This window comes from Tenrec ecaudatus, chromosome 2 (genome assembly GCF_050624435.1).
Source record: "Tenrec ecaudatus isolate mTenEca1 chromosome 2, mTenEca1.hap1, whole genome shotgun sequence".
NCBI lineage: Eukaryota > Metazoa > Chordata > Mammalia > Afrosoricida > Tenrecidae > Tenrec > Tenrec ecaudatus.
This window is the reverse complement of record NC_134531.1, coordinates 35759398-35785129: the sequence shown is the minus strand read 5'-3', so window position 1 is coordinate 35785129 and position 25732 is coordinate 35759398. Positions and strand designations below refer to the sequence as shown.

Below are 25732 nucleotides of genomic sequence, written 5' to 3'. Positions count from 1 at the left end.
AAAGGCTCTTCAACAAGTTCAGGCTGCCGTGCAAGCTGCTTTGCCACTGGGACCATATGATCCAGCTGACCCAATGGTGCTAGAGGTGTCAGTTGTAGATAAAGATGCAGTGTGGAGTCTTTGGCAGACCCCTATTGGTGAATCACGGCGTAGAAAATTGGGATTTTGGAGTAAAGTCTTGCCATCCTCTGCAAACAACTACTCCCCCTTTGAAAAACAGCTGTTGGCCTGTTACTGGGCCTTGGTGGAGACTGAACGCCTCACCATGGGCCACCAAGTCACCATGAGGCCTGAATTACCTATCATGAACTGGGTATTGTCTGACCCATGTAATCATAAAGTTGGACGTGTGCAGCAACACTCCGTTGTTAAATGGAAGTGGTATATACAAGATTGGGCCAAAGCAGGACCTGAAGGAACAAGTAAGCTGCATGAAGAAGTGGCCCAAATGCCCACAGTCTCCACTCCTGTCACATTGCCTCCTTTCTCCCAGTAAGCACCTATGGCCTCCTGGGGAGTTCCTTACCATACTTTAAGTGAAGACCAAAAATGTCATGCTTGGTTTATGGATGGCTCTGCACAATATGCAGGTGCCACTAGTAAGTGGACAGCAGCAGCACTACAGCCCCTTTCTGGGATCTCCCTAAAGGACAGTGGTGAAGGGAAATCTTCCCAATGGGCAGAACTTCGAGCAGTGCACCTGGCCATTCAGTTTGCATATAAGGAAAAATGGCCAGATGTGAAACTATATACTGATTCATGGGCTGTGGCTAATGGCTTGGCTGGATGGTCAGGGAATTGGAAGGACCATGATTGGAAAATTGGTGACAAGGAGGTGTGGGGAAGAGGTATGTGGATAGACCTCTCTGAGTGGGCCAAGAAATTAGTTCATTGTATCTCACATGAACGCTCACCAAAGGATTACCTCTGAAGAGGAGGACTTTAATAATCAAGTGGATAAGATGATACGCGCTGTGGAGACTGGTCCTCCTCTTTCCTCTGCCACCCCTGTTATCGCCCAATGGGCACATGAACAAAGTGGACATGGCGGCAGGGAGGGAGGTTATGCATGGGCACAGCAACATGGACTTCCACTCACCAAGGCTGACTTGGCCACTGCCACTGCTGAGTGTCCCATTTGCCAGCAACAGAAACCAACATTAAGTCCAAGATATGGGACAATTCCTCGGGGAGATCAACCAGCAGCTTGGCGGCAGGTTGATTACATAGGAAAACTTCCATCATGGAGGGGACAGCATTTTGTTCTTACTGGAATAGACACCTACTCTGGATATGGATTTGCCTTCCCTGCACGTGATGTTTCTGCCAAAACTACTATTCGTGGACTTACAGAATGCCTCATCCACCCGCATGGCATCCCACAGAGCATTGCTTCAGATCAAGGAACTCACTTTACAGCAAATACAGTGCGGCAACGGGCCCATTCCCATGGAATCCACTGGCCGTATCATGTTCCTCATCATCCTGAAGCTGCCGGCTTCATAGAACGATGGAATGGGCTCCTAAAGACACAATTACAGCGCCAACTAGGTGGCAACAACTTGCGGGGCTGGGGCAGTGTTCTCCAGGAAGCTGTATACACTCTAAACCGGCGGCCAATGTAGGGTGTTGTGTCTCCAATAGCCAGAATTCATGGGTCCAGGAACCAAGGGGTGGAAGCTGGAGTGGCACCACTCACTATTACTCCTAGTGATCCCCTTGCAGCATTTTTGCTTCCTGTCCCAGCAACCCTGTGTTCCTCAGGCCTGGAGGTCCTGGTCCCGAAGAAAGGAACTCTCCCACCTGGAAACACAGCACGGATTCTACTGAACTGGCAGCTGAGAATGCCCCCTGGGCACTTTGGACTTCTCATGCCTTTAGATCAACAGGTCAGGAAGAGTGTCACCATACTAAGTGGTGTGATTGATCCTGATTACCAAGGAGAAATTGGACTGGTACTACATAATGGAGGTAAAGAAGAATATGTCTGGAATCCCAGAGATCCCATAGGCCGACTCTTAGTGTTACCATGCCCTGTTATTAAAGTAAATGGTAAGTTGCAGCAACCCAATCCTAACAGGACTTATAATGACCCAGATCCCTCAGGAATGAAGGTCTGGGTCACCCCGCCAGGCCAAAAACCACAGCCAGCTGAGGTGCTTGCTGAGGGCAAAGGTAATACAGAACGGGTAGCAGTAGAAGGTAGTTCTACCTATCAATTACGACCACCTGATCAATTATAAAAGCGAGGCTTGTAATTGTCAATGTATATTATTTGTATGTGATTATTGCGTATATTTCCTTTGTTCAAGTATGATATATCAGATATAATTTGACTCTGTGTTTTCATTTTTATGTATGATAGATGATTGATGATAAGTATTTAAGTGTGATTTCATTAATATCTGAAAATTATATAAGTATGTATGGTTTAAGAATTGTGTACAGGTGCCAGGTTGGCAAGGCTGGATTGTGATAGTTTATTGTGCCAGCCTGGCCGATAAACACAAGTAGGATTAATTGAAGGGCGGAGGGATAAATGGCTCGGTGAGCCTCACCTTGCTTGTTCTGTGCTTCAATTTAAAGAGGTACACTACTTGTGGGATGCCTAGCCTGTGGACTGTGTTGCTGTAAGTTGAGGTTCCTCCAATCCCACAGGATTGGAATGTTCATCTCTGGAGCTGGGGACTGACAGTTGGTGACAGTTGGTGAACTGCCTTTCTGTTTGCTGCCTGGGTATTTATAGCCCAGCTCTCTCTACAGAAGGGGACTGGCGACTGGCGGCTCTCAAGCCTTAAAGGCCTGCTAGTGTCTCACTGCTTTATAATTTAACTGTTATTTCTTGTATCATCTATCTATATAATTTAACGGTTCATTTCTTGTGTTATATATCTATCTTTATAAATATATTTATATATAATTACTAGCAGTCTGGTTTGTCTCTCTAGAGAACCCTGTCCAACACAAATGGGAATGAGGGGGAGGGCAGAGTGGAGCTCCAAAGCTCATCAGTAGTCATTTGGACACCCCCTGTCAGAGCCGCCACAAGGAAGAGAAGAGCCAGTCAGCATACAGTGTAGCACGGATGAAACACAACTTTCTTCTGGTTCTTTAATGCTTCCCCCCCAACACACACACACTATCAAGACCTCAATTCTGTCTTACAAATCTGACTAGACCAGAACATGTATACCAGTACAGAAAAGACCTCGCAACACAGGGAACCAGAACTCATAAAGGGGAGCAGTGATACTAGAAGGGGGTAAGGGCTGGGGGACGGGGAGTAAGGGAGAACCGATCACAATGATCAATATATGGCATCCTTCCCAGGGGAACAAACAGCAGAGAAGTGGGTGAAATGAGACAGCAGTCAGTGTAAAACATGAAAAAAAAAAGAGAGAATTATTAATTATCAAGAGAGAAGGGGTGAGTGAGGGAGGGGGAAAATAAGCTGATACCAGGGGCTCAAGTAGAAAGAAAATGTTTTGAAAAAGATGATTATAACATATGTACAGGTGTGTTTGACAAAATGGATATGTGTATGGGTTGTAATAAGAGCTGTAAGAGCCCCCAATAAAATTATTTTTATAAAGATCACCTTTTGACTAGCCATTTTCCTAGTCAATAATGAGCCAGCTTTATTCCACCCCAGCTGGGAATTGGTAGCCCTCGCCAACTGTGACTGGTTGGGATTATACACAACAGCATACAATCTACCACTTGGCTAGAGGAAATGCTGCCATCAGATTCAAGCAGTCAGATCACTGGTGTGCATCATGTGGACTGCGAAATACTAGAGAATTTCCTTGAAACCTTTCTAGAATAAAGGACAAGATAAGTACCTAAATAACCACCAAGGATATGAAGACGTTTAAATGGAATAAGATAACCAAAAACCACTTTTAAAAGGAAAGAAGGTGTTTGAAATACTAGTTACACAGATAGTTAATTGGGGGTTACTATATGCTAAATGCATCATTAAACAATGTTAAGTGAGTGAATTAATCTGGGGGGGTCTCACCTGGGCTTTTTGAAATACTAAGATTTATCACTGATAAGAGAATCTAGGAATATAATCATGTAATTTTTACTTTAGAACAAATCAACATGGTCACAATTTTCCAATCAATCAACCTGGAAAAATCAGCTATCAAACCAAACCAAGAGATAGTCCAAAAGGAAAGCCGTGGGAACAACAGTGTCACGATTCACTTTGGCAAGGAGGTAAGTCTTTCCACTTTTTTACACCGTATGATTTAGACCCAGCCCTTCCTGTCCCAAAGGTGTATTTCCAAGTAAATGCTATACATCTCCAGGAAAAAAAAGGCAGTTAACACCTTTACAAAACACGAGGAATTGATAAAGCCTTAGTAATACTGGTATTTCATTCTATTTCTTTAAAATAAAACAATCAATACCAAGGGCTCAAGTAGAAAGAAAATATTTTGAAAACGATGATGGCAACATCAAAACTGTGTGACAAAACTGTGTGACATAATGGAGGTGTACGAGAGCCCCCAATAAAATGATTTTTTAAAAGAGTTGTATGAGCCTCCAACAAAATTATTTAACACAATTAAAAAAATAAAAATAAAACAATCCTAATAATCTTTTAAAATTCCTGTGCTTCTTGTAATAGAAATTGAGCCGTCCATAAATTAGTGGATACAACCTAGTTACAGCATCTGTTTCTTTTTGAGTGGCTGGCTGCAGGTATAGGCATTTTGAGAAATCCAGTCCTTAGAGTGGGGATGGCGAGAGCATACAAGACCAAGATCCTCAGCCTGAAATTATGTCCTGTTTTGATTACTCTGGAACATGCTTTTCCTCAGAAACGGGCTCTCCTGGTCACAGGTCCACAGTGGGTGAGACTGCTCTGGCTCACAGTGTTGGTGTGGCTTCTCTGCGCTGTCTCATGGTCTCCTTGATTCTGTCTGTACTTTTTGCAAAACCGGCTTCCTTATTTTTCTGGCCACCTTGGTACAGCACCATAATTCAAATTCATCAGCGTAGTCTTCCTTATTTGTGATCCAGCTTTGACATGCATATGAGGTGATGAGTGTGCCATGATTTGGGCGGATCTTAGTTGTCAAAGTGACATCCATTTTCTTCAGCACATTAAAGAGGTCTGGTCAGCAGATCTGCCCAACCCAGTGCCCTTTGATTTTTTTAACTGCTGCCTCCATGAGTCATGAAATATTCAACAACTTTAATCTTTTCTTGGTTTATCATACTATTCTCTGTTGGTCCAGTTTTTAATTTTGGTTTTCTTTTTACTGAGTTGTAATCCATCCTGAAAGCTGCAGTTTTTGACCTGTACCCCAGGTTTCCAAATTTGAATGTCCATTGGAATCACCTGGGGATCTGGTGAAGCTACAGATATGTGGGCTCTATTTGCAATTCAATTAACCAGAATCTCAAGGGAGAATAACCCAGGGATCTGGAGTTTCACCAGCTCCCCAGATGATTCTAAAGATCAGTCAAGTTTGGGAACCTTGGACCTGTATAGATGTAGGAATTTCAGGCCACATTCTATCCCATCTTTGGGTATTTGCCTAAATTGACTAATCAACTAGAGAGGGGAATTATACCTAATAGACTTATTTCATAACATCTCCACTTTTCCATCTCCCTCATGCTCTTTGTCACAATTTAAGAAGTACTTCCACCCTTACGGTATTCCCCTAGTAGCTGCCCATCAGAAACCTGTTGTTAGTAGATAGGGCAACTCTTATCCCCATTTTATAGCTGAGAAAACCTAGGTTTATCAAAGTTAAGTGACTTCCAGATCTTCTTAGAAAAATGAAAATGATAGTTTCAGACAAGCATAGATGTCAAGCATTTATTAACACATACATGCATTAGCTTGTTATCTTCATAGCAATCCAGTGAGGTCTATACAGTTATCCCATATTTATAGAAATAACTATATTTTACAGAACTAATGAAGAAATGTTTATGTGCACCATAAAAATGGGAAATAAGTAGTCGAATTCTGTTATGTCTCTGTGTCCGCATGTGAAAATGGCACGGGAACATTTTCTGACCTTCTCTGGTTCCACAAGGGAGAAAGAGCATCCATCTCCACACCAGCCCAGGCTCGCTCGGAGGTCAGACATGCCTCCACCCTCCATTTTTCTTCACCCGATTCTGACACCAACCATCCCTCCTACCTTTTATGCTAGGTTTGATCATTTGCTGCAGTGGCATAAAACTCACAGACAGCACAAACAATTATGGGAGTTGATTAGGAAGGTTAACTGGATCAGAAAACATTAACAATACAGTCATCAGTCATAGCAACACCTTTCTCCGCCAGCTGCCAAGTCTCTCTCTGATCTTTAGCCACTCAGTCACATGGTCCATTGGCCCCTGCGTCTGTGGGCCAGAACACTCACCCACTGCTCTCCCTCACCGAAGTTTGGTGCTCTCCTCTGCTCTGTTTCATGATCTCTCTGCCTTGACCTCTGTGCCCCCACCACTCCAGGCAGAGATTTCTAACGCATTCCACTGGTGCCTCTTTGATGAGCCTAGGAATTCTCTCCCTCCACTTCAGAGATGATCCTCTTGTATGTAAAGGAATGACAACCAAAATTGACCACTATTAGTGTTTCACATGCGCTGTTTGCATAGTTCCACTAATTGATGGGAGTTACAAAGACATGGATAGAGAAGAGCCATTGTAAGAAATGTCATTTAGCCACACCACTGCATCCTTAATTTGAAGATTCATTTGCCTGTTACTGCATCTCTCTTCAAGTATGTTAAATCCACTATTTAATTCACCTATCAAGTTTTCAGTCAATAACTAATTTCTAGAAGTTTTATTTATTTCCTCTTCTCGTCTCTTCCCCATGTGTGCATTAAAACCCAGCCCCATAGCTTTTTGGATCAATTTGATGCTAGAGTTATCACTCCCTATCCTCCTATGCTAGTAGCAGATACTCTGTAGATAATTATCCTAGCTTTATTTTCTTTCTCAGTCTCATTTTCATCTTTTGTGAAAGATTAAATATCTAGCAGTGTATCTAGTTCAATAGACAGAATGGCCTCAAACCAGTGTTACCCCCACTAAACAGCAGACAATATGCATTTTATTATATATATTTAAATTATATTTTTATAAACATTCCAAAGGTGTAGAATTTCATTATTTGAAATGAGTTATGATCTAGTGTTGCTTGCCCATGATATTTGCTTAATTGTCCCATGGCAGCCTTGCCTGTGAGGGAAAAAAATGAGATGACTCGGTTTCCAGCTTGGGTGCTTTATTTCTAGACTGTGCCCACCAATCACTACAGCAAAGGAATTGGGGTTCCTTTTAGGGTGGCAGAGGGAGTGGATTCAATTTTCTAGTTGAGTTTTAGATTCTGTGGACAGTGCCTGGTGATGATTGTAAAGAGACTGAGTGGCAGTTCCATAATCCCACCAGGAAGAACGCTTCCTCTCTGAGGGACGCCTGTGACTTTGTCAGCCTGGTTTCCACTGTGGGTTTCCTTTTGATGTGTCACTGGTAGCAGTAGCCTCAGACAGTGTCTGACTGACTTTTGAGATTGACTAACTTCACTCAGCATAATGGTTTCCAGGCCCAGCCATGTCACTGTTCAGTGGTTTCATTGCTGTTTTTGAGGGATGGATGCACCATATTCTATTCTGTGTGTGTACCATAGTTGGTCCATTTTTCTACTGATAGGCATTTGGGCTGTTTCCACGTCTTGCTGTTGTGAAATGTGCTTTAATGAACACAGGAGAGTATACCTCTGTTTGTGTTCTATTTCTTACTTATGGGGGCATACGCCTAGCAAAGGTATTGCTGGGTCGTATGGTAGTTGTATCCCCAGGTGTTTTAGGGCATGCCATATTGCTTTCTGCACTGGTTGTACAGATAATTTGATTGTGTATTTCATACTCGCACTGCCATCAAGTCATTGCTGACTCATGGCGACCCCTGTAGGTTTCTGAAACTCAAGTATTGACGGGAGTAGAAAGCCCAGTCTTTCTCCCTCAGCACTACTGGTGGTTTCAAACTGCTGACCCTAAGGATCGTGGGTCAGTGCATAACCACTCACCACCAGGGTCCCTGTATTTTACTCTAGATGTCAATAATGAAGTTTGTTTGAAAAGAGTATTGATGTCTAGATAGCCAATTAATTGTTCCACCACCTGCCTGTATCTCTAAAGGACAGTCTGAAGTCACTTTTATGCAAAAATTCACTGTGACCAGAGAGAACCTTCCCAGGCAACACCACTGGGTGCACCAACCCAGAGCAAGTTGCTTGATGCTTGCCTGGTGAGGAAAAATGTGTATTAAGAAAGGTCCGCCCAGCAGAGGTTTGTTCCAGGGTTATTTTAGGGTACCCCCGCGTATAGCACACCTACTTCGTTATAGCTGTGAATTGCAGATTACTTGGTGTTTACAGCTTATTATCTCTTGTTACAGTCTGAATACTTTAGCAGCAATCTTCTGTTTCCATCTACTTTGGAGCATCAGCCCCCGTGTGTCCCCCTTCCCCCGTGTTTGTGGTATTGCTTAGCCACCTGTTGGCTTCTCTTTTTCGGTTTTAACAGCTGTGTGTGTGTGTGTGCACGTGTGTGTGTGTGTGTTTGACCACAGTAATTGGTTACATATGTTTCTTTTATCTGTTCATTCATTTTTCAAAATTGTTACTTACCATTTACTGAAATCCGTATTTTAGCCAGGAATTTTTCAGTGGCATCCTAAAGTGGTGTCTTTAATGAGGAAAAGGTCAACCCTTTTCAACAAGAGCCCAGTTTCCATGTGGATGCTAAAGGGGTAACCACAGGTGCTGCTGAACGCCAGAAACATTCCCCGCATGGAACCTTGAGGCGAGAAAGAAAAGTCTTTAAGCTGTCCTGCTGTACCACCACCCTCCCTTCGGCACTGACCCAAGAAACAAAGGTGTGGAAAGTTGCTGCCCTGAGAAATTAACATGTTCCTATTTTTGATTCCTCAGGACCCTCGGGTATGATAGTCTCCATTCACATCCTCACCCTCCCAGTACTCACCCCTTGCCCCAAGAATAGAAGTTCTAACTACATTTGCTCAGATTCTGGAAGTAGACAGTCTCCATCATCTTAGGCTATTGACTGAGCCTCGATAGGTCTCTTTTTCCTCATTTGTAAAATAGGGACACTAATATTCTCCCCACCAGCACTGTCGTGCAGTGAGTTCATTCCTTAGGAAGGCATCCATGAGGAACCGGGATGGGGGTAGTGGTGCGGCGACATGTTGGGCTGGTAATGGAAGGTCAGCAGTTTTAAACCACTCACTGCTCTTCAGGAGAAAATGAGATAGACCGTCTCAGAAACCCACAGAGGCAGTTCCACTCTGTCCTACGGGGTCTCCATGAGTCAGATTCAACTCAGTGCCGATGAAATTGTTTTGTTTTATTCATAAGCCATAGCAGGCATTATTAGCCGTGAACAGCATAGGCATGTAAATAAGATTAGGGAGCTCATGGCTGGATTGGGGGAGCTACTTTTGACTAGGTGGGTAAAACAGGTCTATTTGAGAAGGTGACATGAGAGTGAAAATCCTGAAAGGTGAGAAGAAATTGTAATATACAAGGCAGAAGAATACTTCCAGTCAGAGGGAAGACCAAATTTAAAGCCATGATATAGAAATAAATATGGCATAATAGGCAGAAAAGGTAAATATGGCAAAATTGGTAGATAGTTGGAGAGAGAAGGGACATACTGTCTTTGTGCAGTCTGTATGCTGGGCCAATAGTCAGGATTAAGGAAGATTCGGTAACAACCTATGATATGCTGATACCACAACCTTGCTTGCTAGAATGAAGAAGACTTGATGTACTAAGTGATGATGATTGAAGACTACAGTCTTCGATGTAGATTACAACTCAATGGAAAGAAAACAAAAATCCTCACACCTGGACCACCGATGAGCAACATCATAATAAACAAAACAACTTTATCAATGATTTTATTTTGTGTGGATTTACAATCAACACCCATAGAAGCTGCAGTCAAGAAATCAAACCTTGAGTGGCATTGATCAAATTGGCTGAAAAAGACATCTTTAAAATGTTAAAAAGCAAAGCTGTCACTGAGGACTAAGATGTGACTGACCCAAGCCATGATATTTTTAATGACCTCATACGCATGAGAAAGCTAGACAACGAATAAGGGAGACAGAAGAAGAATCGAGGTCCCTTGTGTTGTGGTATTGGTGATGAATATTGAAAGTACTATGAATGGTCAGAAGAACCAACAAATCTGTCTTGGAAGTATGTACAGAAAGACGGCTCCTTAGAAGGGACGATGAGGAGACTTCATCTCGAATTCTTTTGCCATGTTAGCAGAATGTACCAGTCCCTGGAGAAGGGAGCCATGCTTGGTAGAGTGTACGGTCAGGGGAAAAGACGACCCTCACCTGAGATGGACTGACACAGTGGGACTCCCTTGGATGGGGAATCAGGCAGGGAGAATGATATCTTTAGAACATGTAGGAGAAAAAGAACAAATGAAAGCAGATGGCGGGAAGAGAAATGTTTCGATTAGGGTCGAAACAATGGGAATGGGAGGACATAGTTTGATTTGAGATATATTGTGAAATACACTCAAGAGAACTTGCTGATGGATTGGGTACCAGGAAGAGAGGGATGAAGGTTGACTCCTGAGCATTTCTTGAGATGGGAAAGGAGATTCCAATAATGAGTTTAAGAAACTAGCAGTGTGGTTGTGAATATGTTACGGTTGTATGTTTATCACACATCCAAGTGAAGCTGTCAAGCAGGCAGTCAACTCTTGGGCTGGAGGTTTAAGAACCAGCACCATGCAGATGGGATTTGAAGCCATGGCTGTGGTCATTTAGGAAAAGTATCGATGGGTCAGGGGACCAAAGACTAGGCACTAAGGCCTTCTGATAGTTCAGAGATACAATGTAGGTAAATCTCATAGCTCCATTGCCGTTCAATTGATTCTGACTCATAGGAAGCCTGCAGGACAGAGTAGAACTTCCCACAGGGTTTCAATGCTATAAATATGTAGGGAAGCGATCTGCCACATCTTTCTCCTATGGAGTGGCTGGTGCATTTGAATAGCCGACCTTTGGATTACCAGTCAAGTATTTTACCACTGCTTCACTGAGCTTCCTTATACAATGCTTAGCCAAAACATTTGCTTTTATGGTTTTGGGGTCTTGTTTTTTAGACTGTCTTCTGCCTCAGCATATCAAAGGTCCTCAAACCATACCCATCTTCTACCTTTTGTTTTTGAGAGCCAATGGCTCCTTGTCAGGAACATATTATGTTGAATTCCATCTTACCCCATGTCTTGGGTGTTTCTTCAGGAAATCACCTGGTTAAGGACTAGACTATGCTTTAACACTCGCCTTGTTACATGATGTTTGGCAATGTGGCAAGACTCTTTAGGGCTTTGTGCACAGAAGCACTGTTAGTTAATGGCTTTGCTAAGATCCCTTTGGGCACCACCTGAGGGAGGCTGCTTTCTTTCCAGCCAGTACCAATATACAGTAAGTAGGAAAGGGCTATGCCTTCATGTCACTACACTTAGCCTCAAACCTGTGGCCAAAGGCAATATTCTAGGGATGTGGCCTAGGTAAAGATGCCTAAAGCATTGCTCCTAAGAACATCCGTAAGAATCCATGAAAGGAGGGGAAAAAAAAGTCCATAAGAGGCCCAGCTGAGTTAATCAAAATTCTGTTTTCTTTACAGTGACCGGAATTGTTAGAACCCTAAGGTGAAACATAAGACCCCTGTGTTCCAAATATTAGGCAAAACATGGCTGCCATGGCTTTGCCAGTAAAAGTCACAGAAAACAAATGAATGATGGGGTGCAATGTATTCTCTGGTCTTTTCCTGTCAAGGCTCTGGAGCTCCATGTCATAGTCCTCAGCACACAAACATACACGGATGTGCTGGGCATGTGCCGCAAGCCATGGAGGTGTGCATGGAATATGAGCGAGAGGAGACTGTGCTGAGTCCCTGGACACTCCCTCCAGAGATCTGTGAGATTCTGCATGAGAGTCAGGATTCCTTTCTGCAAGTAAGTATTGCTCCAGACTTCACTTTGCCCAGTGAGCCCTCTTCATGCAAAAAGGCAATATAAAAGCTTTTGATGATGATGTTTTTCATTGGACAATAGCTTTACTGAACGATTGTCAGGTGAGTTTGAAGTAGTGGTGGAAGGCATCCACACATATGTCTTAGTGCTCTGGAGTTCAGAGAGTTCTTCTGAACCGTCTATTGCCTTTTTAACTAAGAGTAGTTCATTGTAGGTTTGAAAATCCTGTCTGTCCATTCTTCATGTCTGGTACCAAGCATCTAGTTGTGCTGGGACCATAGCCCTGATCCCCTTCACTTTACCTTCAGATCTGTAATGAATGAGCAACTCTCAAAGCTTTAGGGAGCTTACTTCAAGCTCCATTTGTTTTTGCCTCCATGCCTAGGACCACATTTTATTATCCTTCTCAATTTGATAGGGCCTGTCTCCATCTGAAAAGGAAGCGCCAGAACCTTGTATGGGGTTGCATAGCATGGACAGCGTGTCTGACAGCACGGGCAGTATCCTCAGCAAGCTCGACTGGAATGCCATTGAAGACCTGGTGGCCGGAGTGGAGAACAGAAGCCCATCTGTCCACTGGGCCATGGGCCTGTGACCTGGATATCATCCTTATTCCCAGAAAGGATAATGCCTTGGTGATTGGCACTGAAAGACCTGTGGGTATAAGGGAAAGGGGAGAAAGAAGGGAGCAATGTAAACTTGTAAACTGTACCCTAATTCTGGATTAGCCATTTCATAAGGGAAAATAAACAGTTTTGATAATTTCATTTCATGGAGAAAGGGTTGTTTAAATATACATTTATTTTAAGGGTTTTTTTTTGCATTTGACTCATCTTGGCAAAATAAAAAAGATAATTCCTTTCAAATCAAGTTTGTACAATATTTGAAGAACTTTCAATAAAAATCTTATTTACTACCTCTGTATTTCGAGGAACAACTTGAGACGAGTGGATATGATGACAAAACCGTCATTTTCAAATGAGAATAAAACATTCACTTATGGGGCTTTCAATCAGCATGTTTTAAAACATACCCTATAGTCTATCAGCATGGGGACCACTGCGCTTGGCTGTCAGGATGATACCCTCAGAAGACTATATCCTCAGGGACTCCAGGGCGTGAAAGCAGTCATCTCCCAGAGTGTGTGTTCCAGTTTATAATCAAGGCAGGAGGCTCAGCAGGTACAGTACTCTGCTGTCATAGCTAGACCCATATTTTGTCGTATTTTCAGGGGATTTTAATCCCATGCAACAAACCTTGAAATGAGCCAAGAGAGGGAGGACAGAGAACCGCCAAAAGATGAACAGCCCGAGGATGTCTCCAGTGTCAGAACACAGGAACCACCCAAATGAACCTGTCTCAGAGCCGCCTGCTGCTACAGACAGTCCCGGACTGAAAACCCTCCACGCATGAAGTCAAAGAAGTTGTTTGCTATGTCTAGATCTTCAGCTTGTCATGCTTTGGGATACCTCCTGATAGCGAGTGTGTCCCCAGAGCCTTAGGACTCCATCTCACTCTCCTCACATGATTATGACCGAATATGTACGCCTCTGATGAGTACCCTGGAATCCTCAGAGGAAGCTCGATGTTTCTGCCCAAATGTTAAATTCATGGACTTGAGTTAAACCGATTTCGGCTGTATTGTAAACATCCATCTTTCTCTACCCTGTAATATACACTTAGCAACTGGGTGACGAACTACTGAAGTCAGAACTAATGCCATTTTGCCTGTCTCAGCAACTCCAGTAATGGTTATTGTGTACCATGCTTTATGTTCTGCTTCAGGTGACTCTAGTTGAGAAACTATGAAAAGGAAAAATGCACTCGACACATACTGAATTGGGCAGAGGTCACGAGTGGCCTTCCAAAATTTTACTTCTCAGAGCATTGATTATACACTGACCACTCAGTAATTTGGAATTTGGCTCTACACCATCAGGATCCTGGTAGAAGTTAATGTTTTCATTGAATGAGAATATTGTACTGGGAATTAGAAAATTGCACCAAACAATATTAAGGTGGTACTTCAGGTCCTAGATGAAGGTCCGGGGGCTCCAGGGAAGCATCTGATCCTATCGGAGTCATGGCACCAGAACTGTCAAAGATTGCTAGACACGGTTAAACTGTGGCAGGGGTGAATGAAGAGAACTAACAGGCAGGGAACAGAGACACCAGAAATGGCTCAAAGCCAACTCTGCTGAGACAGGATGGCAAGCTTTTAAATAGAAAGTTAAGGGGCAATGGGATGGGTGAGTGATGTACTGAAGTGGCTACTCCTTCCAGTTTGCTCAGAAAGTTTTCCTTTTTTAAGGCAAAGCTAGTGAATCTTGGGGATGTAGGAGGTTGGAGAAAAAAGTAGAAGAAACAAAATTATTCTAACAGTATAAATCATTGAGTTTATTCCTTAGAGTTAAGTCCTGCTGTTTGCCAGAACAAAATGGGGGTAGGATTTCTTTTACAGCGGGTTCAGGTAAAATTCAACTTTATCAGTCCCTATTGTTGTTCATGCTAAATGATACTCATTCTTGAACAACCTAGAGTCGTTACAGATCTCTTAAGTGGGCAAAGCAGGGTTTAGGAGAGTCCTGTGAGAATTCTTGTTAGGGTTATGTCAGCAAAATCAGGTTGAGGTAGAGGGTGCATGTGTTAGTCCGAGTAGACTAGAAAAACAAATTCATGGACACTCATAAGTGATGTGTTTAGGAGTGAGTTTTATATGCAATTGAATATTGAGAAAACAGCCCAGCCCAGTCCAGACAAGGCCGTAAGTCTGATATTAGCCCATATGTCCGATAGCAATCTATAAAGTCCGCTTCAGACTCACAAAACACATGCAATGATGCCAAATGCAGGAAGAACACAGGCCAGTGGGTGGAAAGTCCTGTGGATCCCGTGGTGGTGGAAGCATCTGAGCGCTGGTAGGGTTTCCATGTGGCTCCTCTGGCTCCAGAGGTCTGGCTGGATCAACGTAGCTCCATCAGGCTCACCCTCAGTAATGTCTCAAAGGCAGTAAGCGAGGTCCCACCTCCAGCGAGCTATTTATCTCCTTAGTGCCTCCAAATGAGGTCAAGCTGTGACCTGATTGACAGGCTAAGCTCTACCCTTTTACTCTTATCTTAAATTGACAACAGATTATGTAATGACCACAGATCGCCCCTTGTCAATCTGACACTTTCACAGAACTCTTTAGCCATATATGATTTTCAAACAAACCTTAATAAAATCATATCTGTACCTGACTGGATAAAACTAAAACATATACAATTCAATATGCCACCCTCATTTAAACATAACATTCTATAAGTGAACAAAACAAAAATATCCTATACTTAAGTGAACATCTACACCACAATCCTATGAACATATTCTTATGAATATACCATGTATACTCGAGTATAAGCCGACCCGAATAAAAACTGAGGCCCCTAATTTACCACAAAACTGCTTTAAAAATGTGCTGGAAAACTCGGCTTATACATGAGTATAAACGGTATTCCAACACCTGTGAAATCTTGTAAGCCAACCACTTCATGCCTTTATCCTCCCCATTTTGGGTATCCAATTTCTATACTGCCCACTTACATCAACCCAGTGCTCTGAGGAGACAATCATATTCTTTGACGTGAAGAATATTTATTCCGGTTGGAATCTTGTGATATCCACATTCATAAGCAGAGTCAAATCCGGACAGGCCATCCATAAAGTGCAACAATATGCACCAGTTTACAGGCTGAAAAACCTCTTCATCTGGTTGGGTTCTGGTCAACTCAATGTGGGCTGTCTCATTTAGCCTCACCAGGGTGCCCATTGGTCACCTTGTTTAGATCATGGGCTTGTCACAAATTCTCAACAAGCCTAGCCCCCTTGGGCTAGGTCATGAACTTCAGACCAGTCAACCTAATCTTGTCTTCTCTAGTTCCTGTGAACCAAGTCCACAGTTGTCAGTGGCCAGACTCAATCCGTCCTTCATTTCTGCATTTCTCACACTTCCACTAAACAAGTGTATCCAGATGGTCACCTAGCAAGCATTTCGACTTGCCCAAAGGTTTCCTTTAATGTTTAGTCCTAGAGAGGAGTTTTCTTCATGATTCCAGATTTTTTCCAGCCTCAAGCACAAACTATGAGTTAAAAATTCAGAAATCCAAAGTTTCCTTTTTTTCCCACTCGAATCTGTCAACAGGCCCCTAGGCAATTCTCTTGGAATGCAAATGTCCTGAGTATTCCAAAACATTGGGTGGGGCTAATCTTTCCCCTCTTTTACAGGTGTGGCCATTTAAAGTCCCAATTTTAATGGCTGAAGAGAAGTGGGTTTATAAACTCTGTTTTCATACTTCCCAATAATCATTTCTACCAATCATTGTATCAACAAGAAAAATCAGAAGAAATCAGTATAAGCAAAGCAGACTCAGATACTAATCTCAATTCTTAAAACAGTCAAGTTCAATCCTTTTTTGGTTTACCTTAATCCTTATCTATTCTACTGAAACAAAATATGGGATTAGGCCTCTGACAGCATCAAGCTAGAGGCAGACTTTGTGTCACCCATTCTGACCTGTCAGCCATTTTCTCTAAGCAGCTCTGAGATATTCAGGGGGCTATTTTGTCCCTTGACTTCAAAATATACATTAATCACATTTATTTTCTCCATTTCAAATAGGAATAACCAAAGACAAAAACCAATGAAAAGAATCAAAACTTTAACTTCCCATGGTCTTTCCAGACAACGACCAGTGAACCGCATGGACAATCTGACTTCTAGATAGCTAAAGAAGAAACACTACCATGCGTCAGAAGTCAAATAAACATCCATTTTCCATATTCACGATTTTTTTCTAGTACCCTACTCCCAAGGTACCTTAATATGTTAGTCCAGGTAGACTAGAGAAACAAATTCATGTACACTCATAAGTGTATAAGAAAGAGCTTTGTAAACAAGAGGAACTTTTAATCATTTTATTGGGGGCTAATACAATTCTTATCACAATCCATATATACATCCATTGTGTCAAGCACATTTGTTGCCATCTTCATTCTCAAAACATTTGCTTTCTACATGAGCCCTTAATATCATTTTCTCATTTCTCATTTTCCCCCTCCTTTCCCACACCCCACTCCCTCATGAACCTTTCATAATTCATAAATTATTTTGTCATAACTTACACTGACCAACGTCTCCCTTTACCCACTTTTCTGATGTCCATCCCTCAGGGAGGAGGTTATATGTAGATCCTTATAATCTGTTCCCCCTTTCTACTGCACCTTCCCTCCACCCTCTAGGTATCGCCACTCTCACCACTGGCCCTGAAGGAGTCATCTGTCCTGGATTCCCTGTTTTTCCTGTTCCTATCTGCACCAATGTACATCCTCTGGTCTAGCCAAATTTGTAAAGTAGAAATGGGATCATGATAGTGAAGGGAGGAAGCATTTAAGAACTAGAGGAAAGTTTTATGTTTCATCATTGATACCCTGCACCCTGACTGGCTCATCTCCTCCCTGCAACCCTTCAATAAGGGGGTGTCCAGTTGCCTAAAGATGGACTTTGGGTCTCCACTCTGCACTCACATTCATTTACAATGATATGATTTTTTGTTCTTTGATGACTGATACCTGATCCCTTCGACACCTGGTGGTCACAAGGCTGGTGTGCTTTTTCCATGTGGGCATTGATGCTTCTGAGCTAGATGGCTGCTTGTTTATCTTCAAACTTTTAAGACCCCAGACGCTATATCTTTGGATAGCCGGGCACCCTCAACTTTCTTCACATTTGCTTATGCACACATTTGTCTTCAGCACTCATGTCTGGAAGGTGTGCATCATGGAATGCCAGAGTAATAGAATGTGTTCTTGCACTGAGTAAGTACTTGAGGGGAGGTCCAATGTCCATCTGCTGCCTTAATACTAAACCTATAAATACATGCACATAGATGTATTTCCCCACCACCCTATATAAATATATTTACATATGCACATGCCTGTTTTTAGACTTCTATAAATACCCTTTGTCTCCTAGTTTTTTCCTCTATTTCCTTTTACTTTCCTCTGGTCCCACTATCATGCTCAGCCTTCATTTGGGTTTCTGTAATTTCTCTCGGTTACATTGCCCTTGCTGAATTTCTACCAGGCCTCTCACACCCTCCTTGCCACTAATTTTGGATCATTTGTTGCACCCCCAGTCCCTGGCTTGGTCAACAGCTCCCCCTCTCCCATGACCCCCGGAACCATCGGTCCCATTGTTTTCTCCTGCAGACTGTTTGTCTAGCCTATCTTATCTAGATATATCTGTAGAGATAATAATCACACAAAAAAAGGCATAGCAAGACAAAACAACAAATGAGAACACAACGATGACAACAAAAGAGAAAGCCAATGACCCATAAAAGAATAATTAAAAATAGAAAAAAATTTAAAAAGCAAAACCTGTGAATAGATCAAGGTCTGATTTTTTTTACCTCTAGGCGTGTCCTCCAGTCAAATCTGATGGGGTGCTATGCTCTGGCCACATAGTCTATCTTTACACTCCCTCAGGAGTTCCCTGCTCTGCTCCCACTGCTCCTCTGACACATGCCTTTAGTGTTTTGCCTGGGTGTAGTGGGTCAGTCTGGGCCAATCCTGACACTGAGTCTCCACTGTTGTTCCCCATAGTGCCATGGGTCAGCGAGGGATGTCATCACATAATGGGATCAGCCATATGGTCCACTCTGTGCATTCACTGTTTGGAGCAGGGATATTGTCTTCCAGGCCTGGTGGGCCAGGATGTACTCCTCTCTCTTCCTCCCCATTCATTTGCTCCCGTGTGCTCTGATCAGACATGTCCATCTCCCCTAGCTGCAGCTTCAGTGCTGTCCTCTAAATTCTTCTGAGGGAGGGCCGGTTGTTCACGTAGCTGGCATGGGGGCTGAGTCCTCAGACACCTCCACTGGCTCTCCTCTCCATGCCAGCATGCTGCATTCACATCCCGGAACACCAGATTTAAGTCTGGTCCCTCTTTCCCTGTGTAGACACAAACAATATCCCCTTCTTGGGTGGGTAAGTGCCCTATTCCCCAGCCACACATCTTTTTTTCCCCCTTTCGTCCTCCCTCCCCTCCTTTTTAGTTAGCTACCATATGTACCCCTGGATTTGGTCTGGCCCCTATCATACTACCTGGACCTCAGCCCTGGAATGTTTATATACAGTAGCTTGTTCCCTGTGCCCCTTTTGCATTTTTCTTTCTTTTTTTTAATAAACTTATCTCAGCAGACTCATGTTGTGCTTGTTTTACTTCACTTAGTATAATTTCCTCCAGTTCTTCCCATGCGGCAATATACTTCATGCATTCATCACTGCTTTTTAGCAATGGTAAGGGTCTTGCTTCATTTTTCTGCAGGTAGGTATCCATTTTTATTTTTTTTGGTATCCATTTTTTTCCAGCACCATTTATTGAAGAAGGTATCTACTTCCCGTGTAATATTTTTTTGCCTTTATCAAAGATCAGTTGCCTGTAAGCTGATGTTCTTATTTCTGAGTATTCAGCTCCTTTCCATTGGTCTGAATATCTGTCGTTGTAACAGTACCACACTGTTTGACCACTGTGGCCGTATAGTACAGGCTAAAGTCAGGTAGAGCAAGCCCTCCCACTTTGTCCTTCTTCTTGAGGAGTTCTCTGCTAATTCTGGGCTGCTCTGCCCTCCCTATGAAGTTGGTAATCATTTTTCCAATTCTTTGAAGAGGATGGTGATATTCATATTGGGATAGCAGTGAACTTATATAGTGCGTTGGGCAGAACTGACATCTTTACTATATTGAGTCTGCCAACCCACGAGTATGGGATATTCTTCCAATTGTTGAGGTCACTCTTGGTTTCTTGTAGTAGTGTTTTATAATTTTCCTCATACAAGTCTTTCGTTTTTGTAGTCAGGTATATCCCTAGGTATTTCAATGTGTGCTTGGCTATTGTAAAGGGTACTACCTTTTTAATCATCTCTTCTGTGATCTTGTCTGATAGGTAGAGCAGTCTAATAGACTTCTGTTTGCTGATTTTGTATCCTGCCACTCTGTCATATTCTTCTATTGCTTCCAACACTCCACTTGTGGAATTTAGGGGATCATCAATGTACAGAATCATATCGTCTGCAAATAATGATAATTTAGCCTCTTACTGCCCCAGATGAATACCTTTAATATCTTTTCTTTGTCTTATGTTGCTAGGTAGGACCTCCAGTATGATGTGGGGCCAAGGGACATCATTCTCTGGTCCCCTTTTTCATTGAAATTATTTTCGTCTTTTCTCCGTTAACTACCACATTGGCTATTGGTTTTTCATATATGGCTTGTATAATATTGAGGAATTTTCCATCTATTCCTATCTTCTTGAGTGTCTTAAACAGGACTACATGTTGGATGTTGTTGAATGCCTTTTCCGCATGTCGATATTATCATGTGGTTCTTATCATTTTCCTGCCAATGTGGCGAATAATGCTGATGGTCTTTCATATGTTGGACCATCCCTGCATCTTTGTTATGAATCCCACTTGGCCATGGTGAATTATTTTTAAAATATGCTTTGTATTCTATTGGCCAGTGTTTTGTTAAGGATTTTTGCATCAGTGTTCATTAGATATCTGGGTCTGTAGTTCTCAATTCTTGTGGGATATTTGTCTGCTTTAGGCATCAGAGTTATAGTAGCTTCATAAAAAAGAGTTTGAGAGCCTGTAGGACGACTTGGTCTCAACACAGCCACAGTTTGATGCCACCTGCCTTGACGCAGGGACTAGACCTTTGCAGCTCCTCCCTGTCCCCCTCTCAGTCTTGGAGGGCTGTGCAGGGGCTTTTTCTCAACACAGCTTGCTGCTGCTGCCTCGTGTCGGAGCAGGGACTAAACCCTTGCAGCTCCACTGGCGGGGATCGGGACTCATCTATATTGTTTCTATCTCTTCACTATGTCCCCCTGCCCCCCCCCAGGCTCAGCGGGGTTGCTTTTTAACCCCTTTTTCCTCCTCTTTGTCTCTTTCTTGGTCTCTCACACTCTACTGCTAACCTTCAGACCACCCCACTTAGCCTCGAGCATTTACGCCTTCGCCACACCCAGCTAGGTGAGCTCCACCCTGTGTAGCTAGTGAGGGTGGGTAAAGCCCTGCTGACCTCCACCAGGGGATACTCTGCTCAACATCTTACAGGGGAATTCCTTCCTGTGTGCCTCGGGGCATAAGGCAGCTCTGCCAACACCCCTCAACACTATGGCAGGAACCTCTGCCCAACCTCTGCAACACCAAAACAGGCAACCCTGCTGGGTCACTCCCCTGAGAGGGAACACACAGGAGGATAAAGTGGTAGGTTAATCCCATAGTGAAGTAAGCTATAGGCAGTTCGAAGAAGCACTCCTACAAGTCTCCCAGAGAGAGCCAGTGCTCTTCCACTCCCTGGAAAATGGCACCAAGCTCCTCTAAAACAACACAACGCCATCAGCCTCAATGACCTCAACGAAAAAACGGGAGAAACAAAAGGCAATGGCAGAAGATGTCTTGAACATAATGACATGCATAGAAGAAGCAGACACTGGGCTGCCACAGAAAGAAATTTTCAGAATGCTACTTGGAGTCATACAGGATATGAGGGAAACAAAACAGAAAAAGGATGAAACGATAGAAGAGGTAAAAGCCATAAATCAAAGAGAAATACAGGAGCTTAGGGAGGAGATAACAAAAACCAGTAGCAGACTCATGGACCTCGAGAAGCAACTAGAGGAATCAGAGAACCACATCAGTGACTTGGAGGACAGCCAGGCAGACTTGAACAAACGCGAACAAAAATCTAATAAGATCATCAGAGACGCTGAAGAAAACTTAAGAGCTATGTCTGATGCTATGAAGAGGAACAGCATTAGAATTATTGGCTTACCGGAGGAAGACAGAACAAAGAAGTCATCTGCAACAATAGTGAGAGAATTCTTGGAGGAAAGTTTCCCCAGTTTAATGAATGAAAACCAGGTAACCATTCAGGAGGCTGAAAGAACACTAGCTAGACTGAATCCCAAGAAGTCACCAAGGCACGTAATAGTTAAATTATTCAACTTTGAGGAAAAGGAGAAAATCATGAGAGCAGCTGTGGAAACATAAGCAATCACAAATAAAGGTTCCCAAATAAGAATATGCTCAGATCTATCAGCATAAACTATGAAGAAGAGTAGAGAGTGGAGCAACATATTCAAAAAATTGAAGGAAAACACTAGCTCATGCTGTGTGCAGTACTGTCGTAGGGGGAAGGCTATAGTTCTCTCCACTTGGTGGGCAGAGTTGCCCTAGGCAGAGGGTAGGGGGCTGGAAACCAGCGTGGCATGTGGAAGCAAAGATGGGCAGAGGAGAGAATCATAAAGGTAAAGAGAGAAAAGGACAACAAAAGTAAGAAGAGAAAGGGGAAAAATAACGGCTCACTAAGATTGGCTGTGAGGGTTAAGAGGGGAGAAAGAGAGGAGGAAATAAAGGATAGCTTATCCCTGATTGCTTGACTGTGGGGCCAGAGGGGGCTAAACCCCGCCCCACGATGGCAGGTTGGTGTGCCCTTTTGATGCAGGGACCCAGTGGTGTTGGGCAGAATTATCCTAGTTGGTGAAATTACCTTAGTCGTCTGACAGAGGTTTCCTCAGCAGTGCAGCATGCTGTAGAGGGCTGTCACAGCTGCCTCATGTGGTGTGCAGCACTTCCACAGAGGGCAGGCTGGAGTTCCCCATGCTATTTGGGTTGATTTGCCCTAGGCGGAGGGTAGTGACCTGGTAGCCAGTAATGGTGTATGATAGGAAAGGGAGGGAGAGAAGAGGAGAAAGAGGGGAAAAGGAACAAATAAAAATAGGGAAAACGAAGAAAGAGAGAAAACAAATCCCAACACAAACCCAAGCTTGTTGAGACTGACTGCAGTGGGAAAGAGAAGGGCGAGCGAGGAAACAAAGAAGAAATAGAGTGGTAAGAAGATAACTGAGACTTCATCACCTGCCCGTGTGGCTGCAGGAGGTCCAATTCTTCCTCGAGGTGGCAGGTGGTGTGCTCGCTTTATATAGGGTTCCACAGATGCAGGGTGGGATTATTCTTGAAGGCAAGATCGCACCAGTGGCCCAGCATCAGTTTCCACCGTGGTACTGAGTGCTGGAGTTCAACAAGAGCAATTGAATACTGAGAAAGCATCCCAGCCCAGTCCACATCAACTCCATAAGTCTTATATTATTAGCCCATATGCCTGATACCAATGTCTAAATTCCTCTTCAGACTCACGAAAAAGAAGCAATGCCGCTGAATGCAGAAAGATCATAGGCCAGTGGTGGAGTCTTGTGGATCCAGTGGTGCTATAAGTATCTCAGCATTGGTGTGGGTCTCCATGTGGCTGCTCCAGCTCCAGAGCTCCAGCTGGATCAGCATAGCTCTATATGGCTCATGGTCAGTAATGTCTTGCAGGGAGGGAGTGAATGTCCCACCTCTAGCTAGCTATTTATCTCCTTAGTGCCTCCAAATGAGGTCATCAAGCTGCGACCTGACAGGCTAAATTCCACCCCTTTACTCATACTGACAACAGAGTAAGTATCTACCACAGTGCAGTGCATTTTTTGGGGGGACAAATATCTTATAAGAATGGTTAAAGGAAGAGAATAACAGAAAGGTGTGTTTAAAGTCTGAGAGGCAGGTAGATGACATTCTTTAGATTATGCAGTTTCTTACAGAACAAATGTACATGTTCTTGGTGATGTTGCCCAGGCCTGGTTGCCTCTAATCAGGGCATGCAATGACCCAAGAGCCATAGAAACCTTTATTAAACAAAAACATCAAACTGAAACTGCTGTTTCTTGACATTCTCTTCGTCTAGGTATAGACACTAGATAGCAGGGGGGTGTCCCTCTCTCTAACCCTTCTCCCAAAGAATTCTGCACTCTTCAATTAAATCATGTCAAGGCATCAGTTTTTGCATCTTTGACAGTGTGTGTAGCTAGGCACATTAGAGAAACAAATCCACAGAAACTCATAGGTATAAGAGAGAGTTTTCTATAAAGGTTAAGTGCACATCAAGAAAACATGCCAACCCAGTGCTGTCTAAGCCCACAAGTCCAACATTAGCTCATATGCCCGACACCAATCCACAAAGTTTTCTATTTCACAAAACAGATGCAACGATGCCGACTGTATGAGGAAAGCTGAGTCAGTGATTGTGTCAGCATCTCAGCGCTGGCAGGGGTCTCCACAGGGCTGCTCCAGCACCCAGGGCTGCATTGGGGTAGGTCCATGTGGCTTCTACTCAGGGATGTCTTGCAGGAAGTGAGCCTTGCCAGCTGAAGCAGGGAACTGGCTAAGGCAGCTGTAACCTGGTCCGACCATCACAAAGCAAGAGATCTGAGAAATAGAAAGCTGAGGCTCACTGAGCCATTTCGCTCTCCACCCTTCAACTAACCCCACATTTTTACCAGCCAAGTTGCACAATAAACTTTAGCTATCTCATGGGGCTCTACATGTGTTCCTTTGAAGTGTTCTTTGTGTTTGGGGAAAAATAAATCTGAAGGGGGAAATATCAGGGCTTTAGAGTGGGTGGAGTGAGGTTTCCCAATGGAATTCTAGAACAGTGCCTGACATCTTTGAAGAATCAGCAAGTGCATCCTAACGGGGTTGGAGGAAAGTCTCATCACAACTTTCTTGGCTTTTTTCTTATCAATACAGTTTTCTTAAAAATTCTTCCTAATATGGCCCCCATAAGTATCCTGTGTCCTTTGAGAAAATCTGTCAAGATAAACATTTGATATATTTAAATTTAATTTTCAAATTTAAAACTGTATAACCCAACACACAAGTGCAGAAAAAGATTAGAGGAGAGCATTTCTGGAGATGTTTCAACATAATTCTGAAAGATAAAAATGAACGATGGGGCAACAACAGGTCTACCCGGGGGATGGAAATCACAGTATAATTTGTCAAAAGAAGGTAGTGATGAAGTAAGCTTGAGACTTGGGAGCTGAAAGGGCCATGGGTCTCTGTTTAGAACAGGTGCTATTTCTTCTTGCTGCAACATGTGCAAAGAAGTTCTAGCAGTTACGTCCCAGGCAAGAGTCTAGCTTTCCACGTGACCACTTTTGATTGGAGGTCAGCACACGATGGGGGATGGCCAAATCTGCCCAGATGCTTGTTTTTGTAAATAAGATTTTATTGGAACATACTGTGTCTGTTTACCCATGTATTGTCTACAGCTGCTTTTTTTCTTCCATGACAGAAGTGCCAAGTTGCAACAGAAATCTTGTGGCCGGCAAAACTTAAACTATTCCTCTCTGGCTACATGTGACCTCCACCCTGGGAGATGGACAGCAGAGAAGGGGGGTGAAGGGAGACTCCGGATAGGGCAAGATATGACAAAACAACAATCTATAAATTATCAAGAGCTCATGAGGGAGGGGGCAGCGGGGAGGGAGGGGAATAAAAAAGAAGACCTGATGCAAAGGGCTTAAGTGGAGAGCAAATGCTTTGAAAATGATTAGGGCAAAGAATGTACAGATGTGCTTTATACAATTGATGTATGTATGGATTGTGATAAGAGTTGTATGAGTCCCTAATAAAATGTTAAAAAAAATATTCCTCTCTGGCATTTTAAAGAGCAAGTTTGCTGACTGCTGCCTAGCATGGACCCATCTGAGGAACTCCACCCACATACACAAAATTTCAATAAG

The 25732-nt window shown here is 43.2% G+C and overlaps 1 protein-coding gene across 10 annotated transcripts in view; it reads left to right on the top strand.

Annotated features, from left to right (window-relative positions):
• CPLANE1 (ciliogenesis and planar polarity effector complex subunit 1) overlaps positions 1–12833 on the top strand; it is a 125838-nt gene extending 113005 nt beyond the window's left edge. For 9 of the 10 annotated variants that reach the window (XM_075540942.1, XM_075540946.1, XM_075540944.1 and 6 more), the window contains 3 exons: positions 4097–4224; positions 11870–12048; positions 12485–12833. In XM_075540942.1, the coding sequence (XP_075397057.1) occupies positions 4097–4224; positions 11870–12048; positions 12485–12661 (484 nt within the window). In that variant the 3' untranslated portion in view covers positions 12662–12833. Of the gene's footprint in view, positions 1–4096; positions 4225–8696; positions 8921–11869; positions 12049–12484 lie in introns of those variants that run through there. The other variant, XR_012782824.1, reaches the window with a different exon arrangement.
• Positions 12834–25732: the final 12899 nt, after the last annotated feature.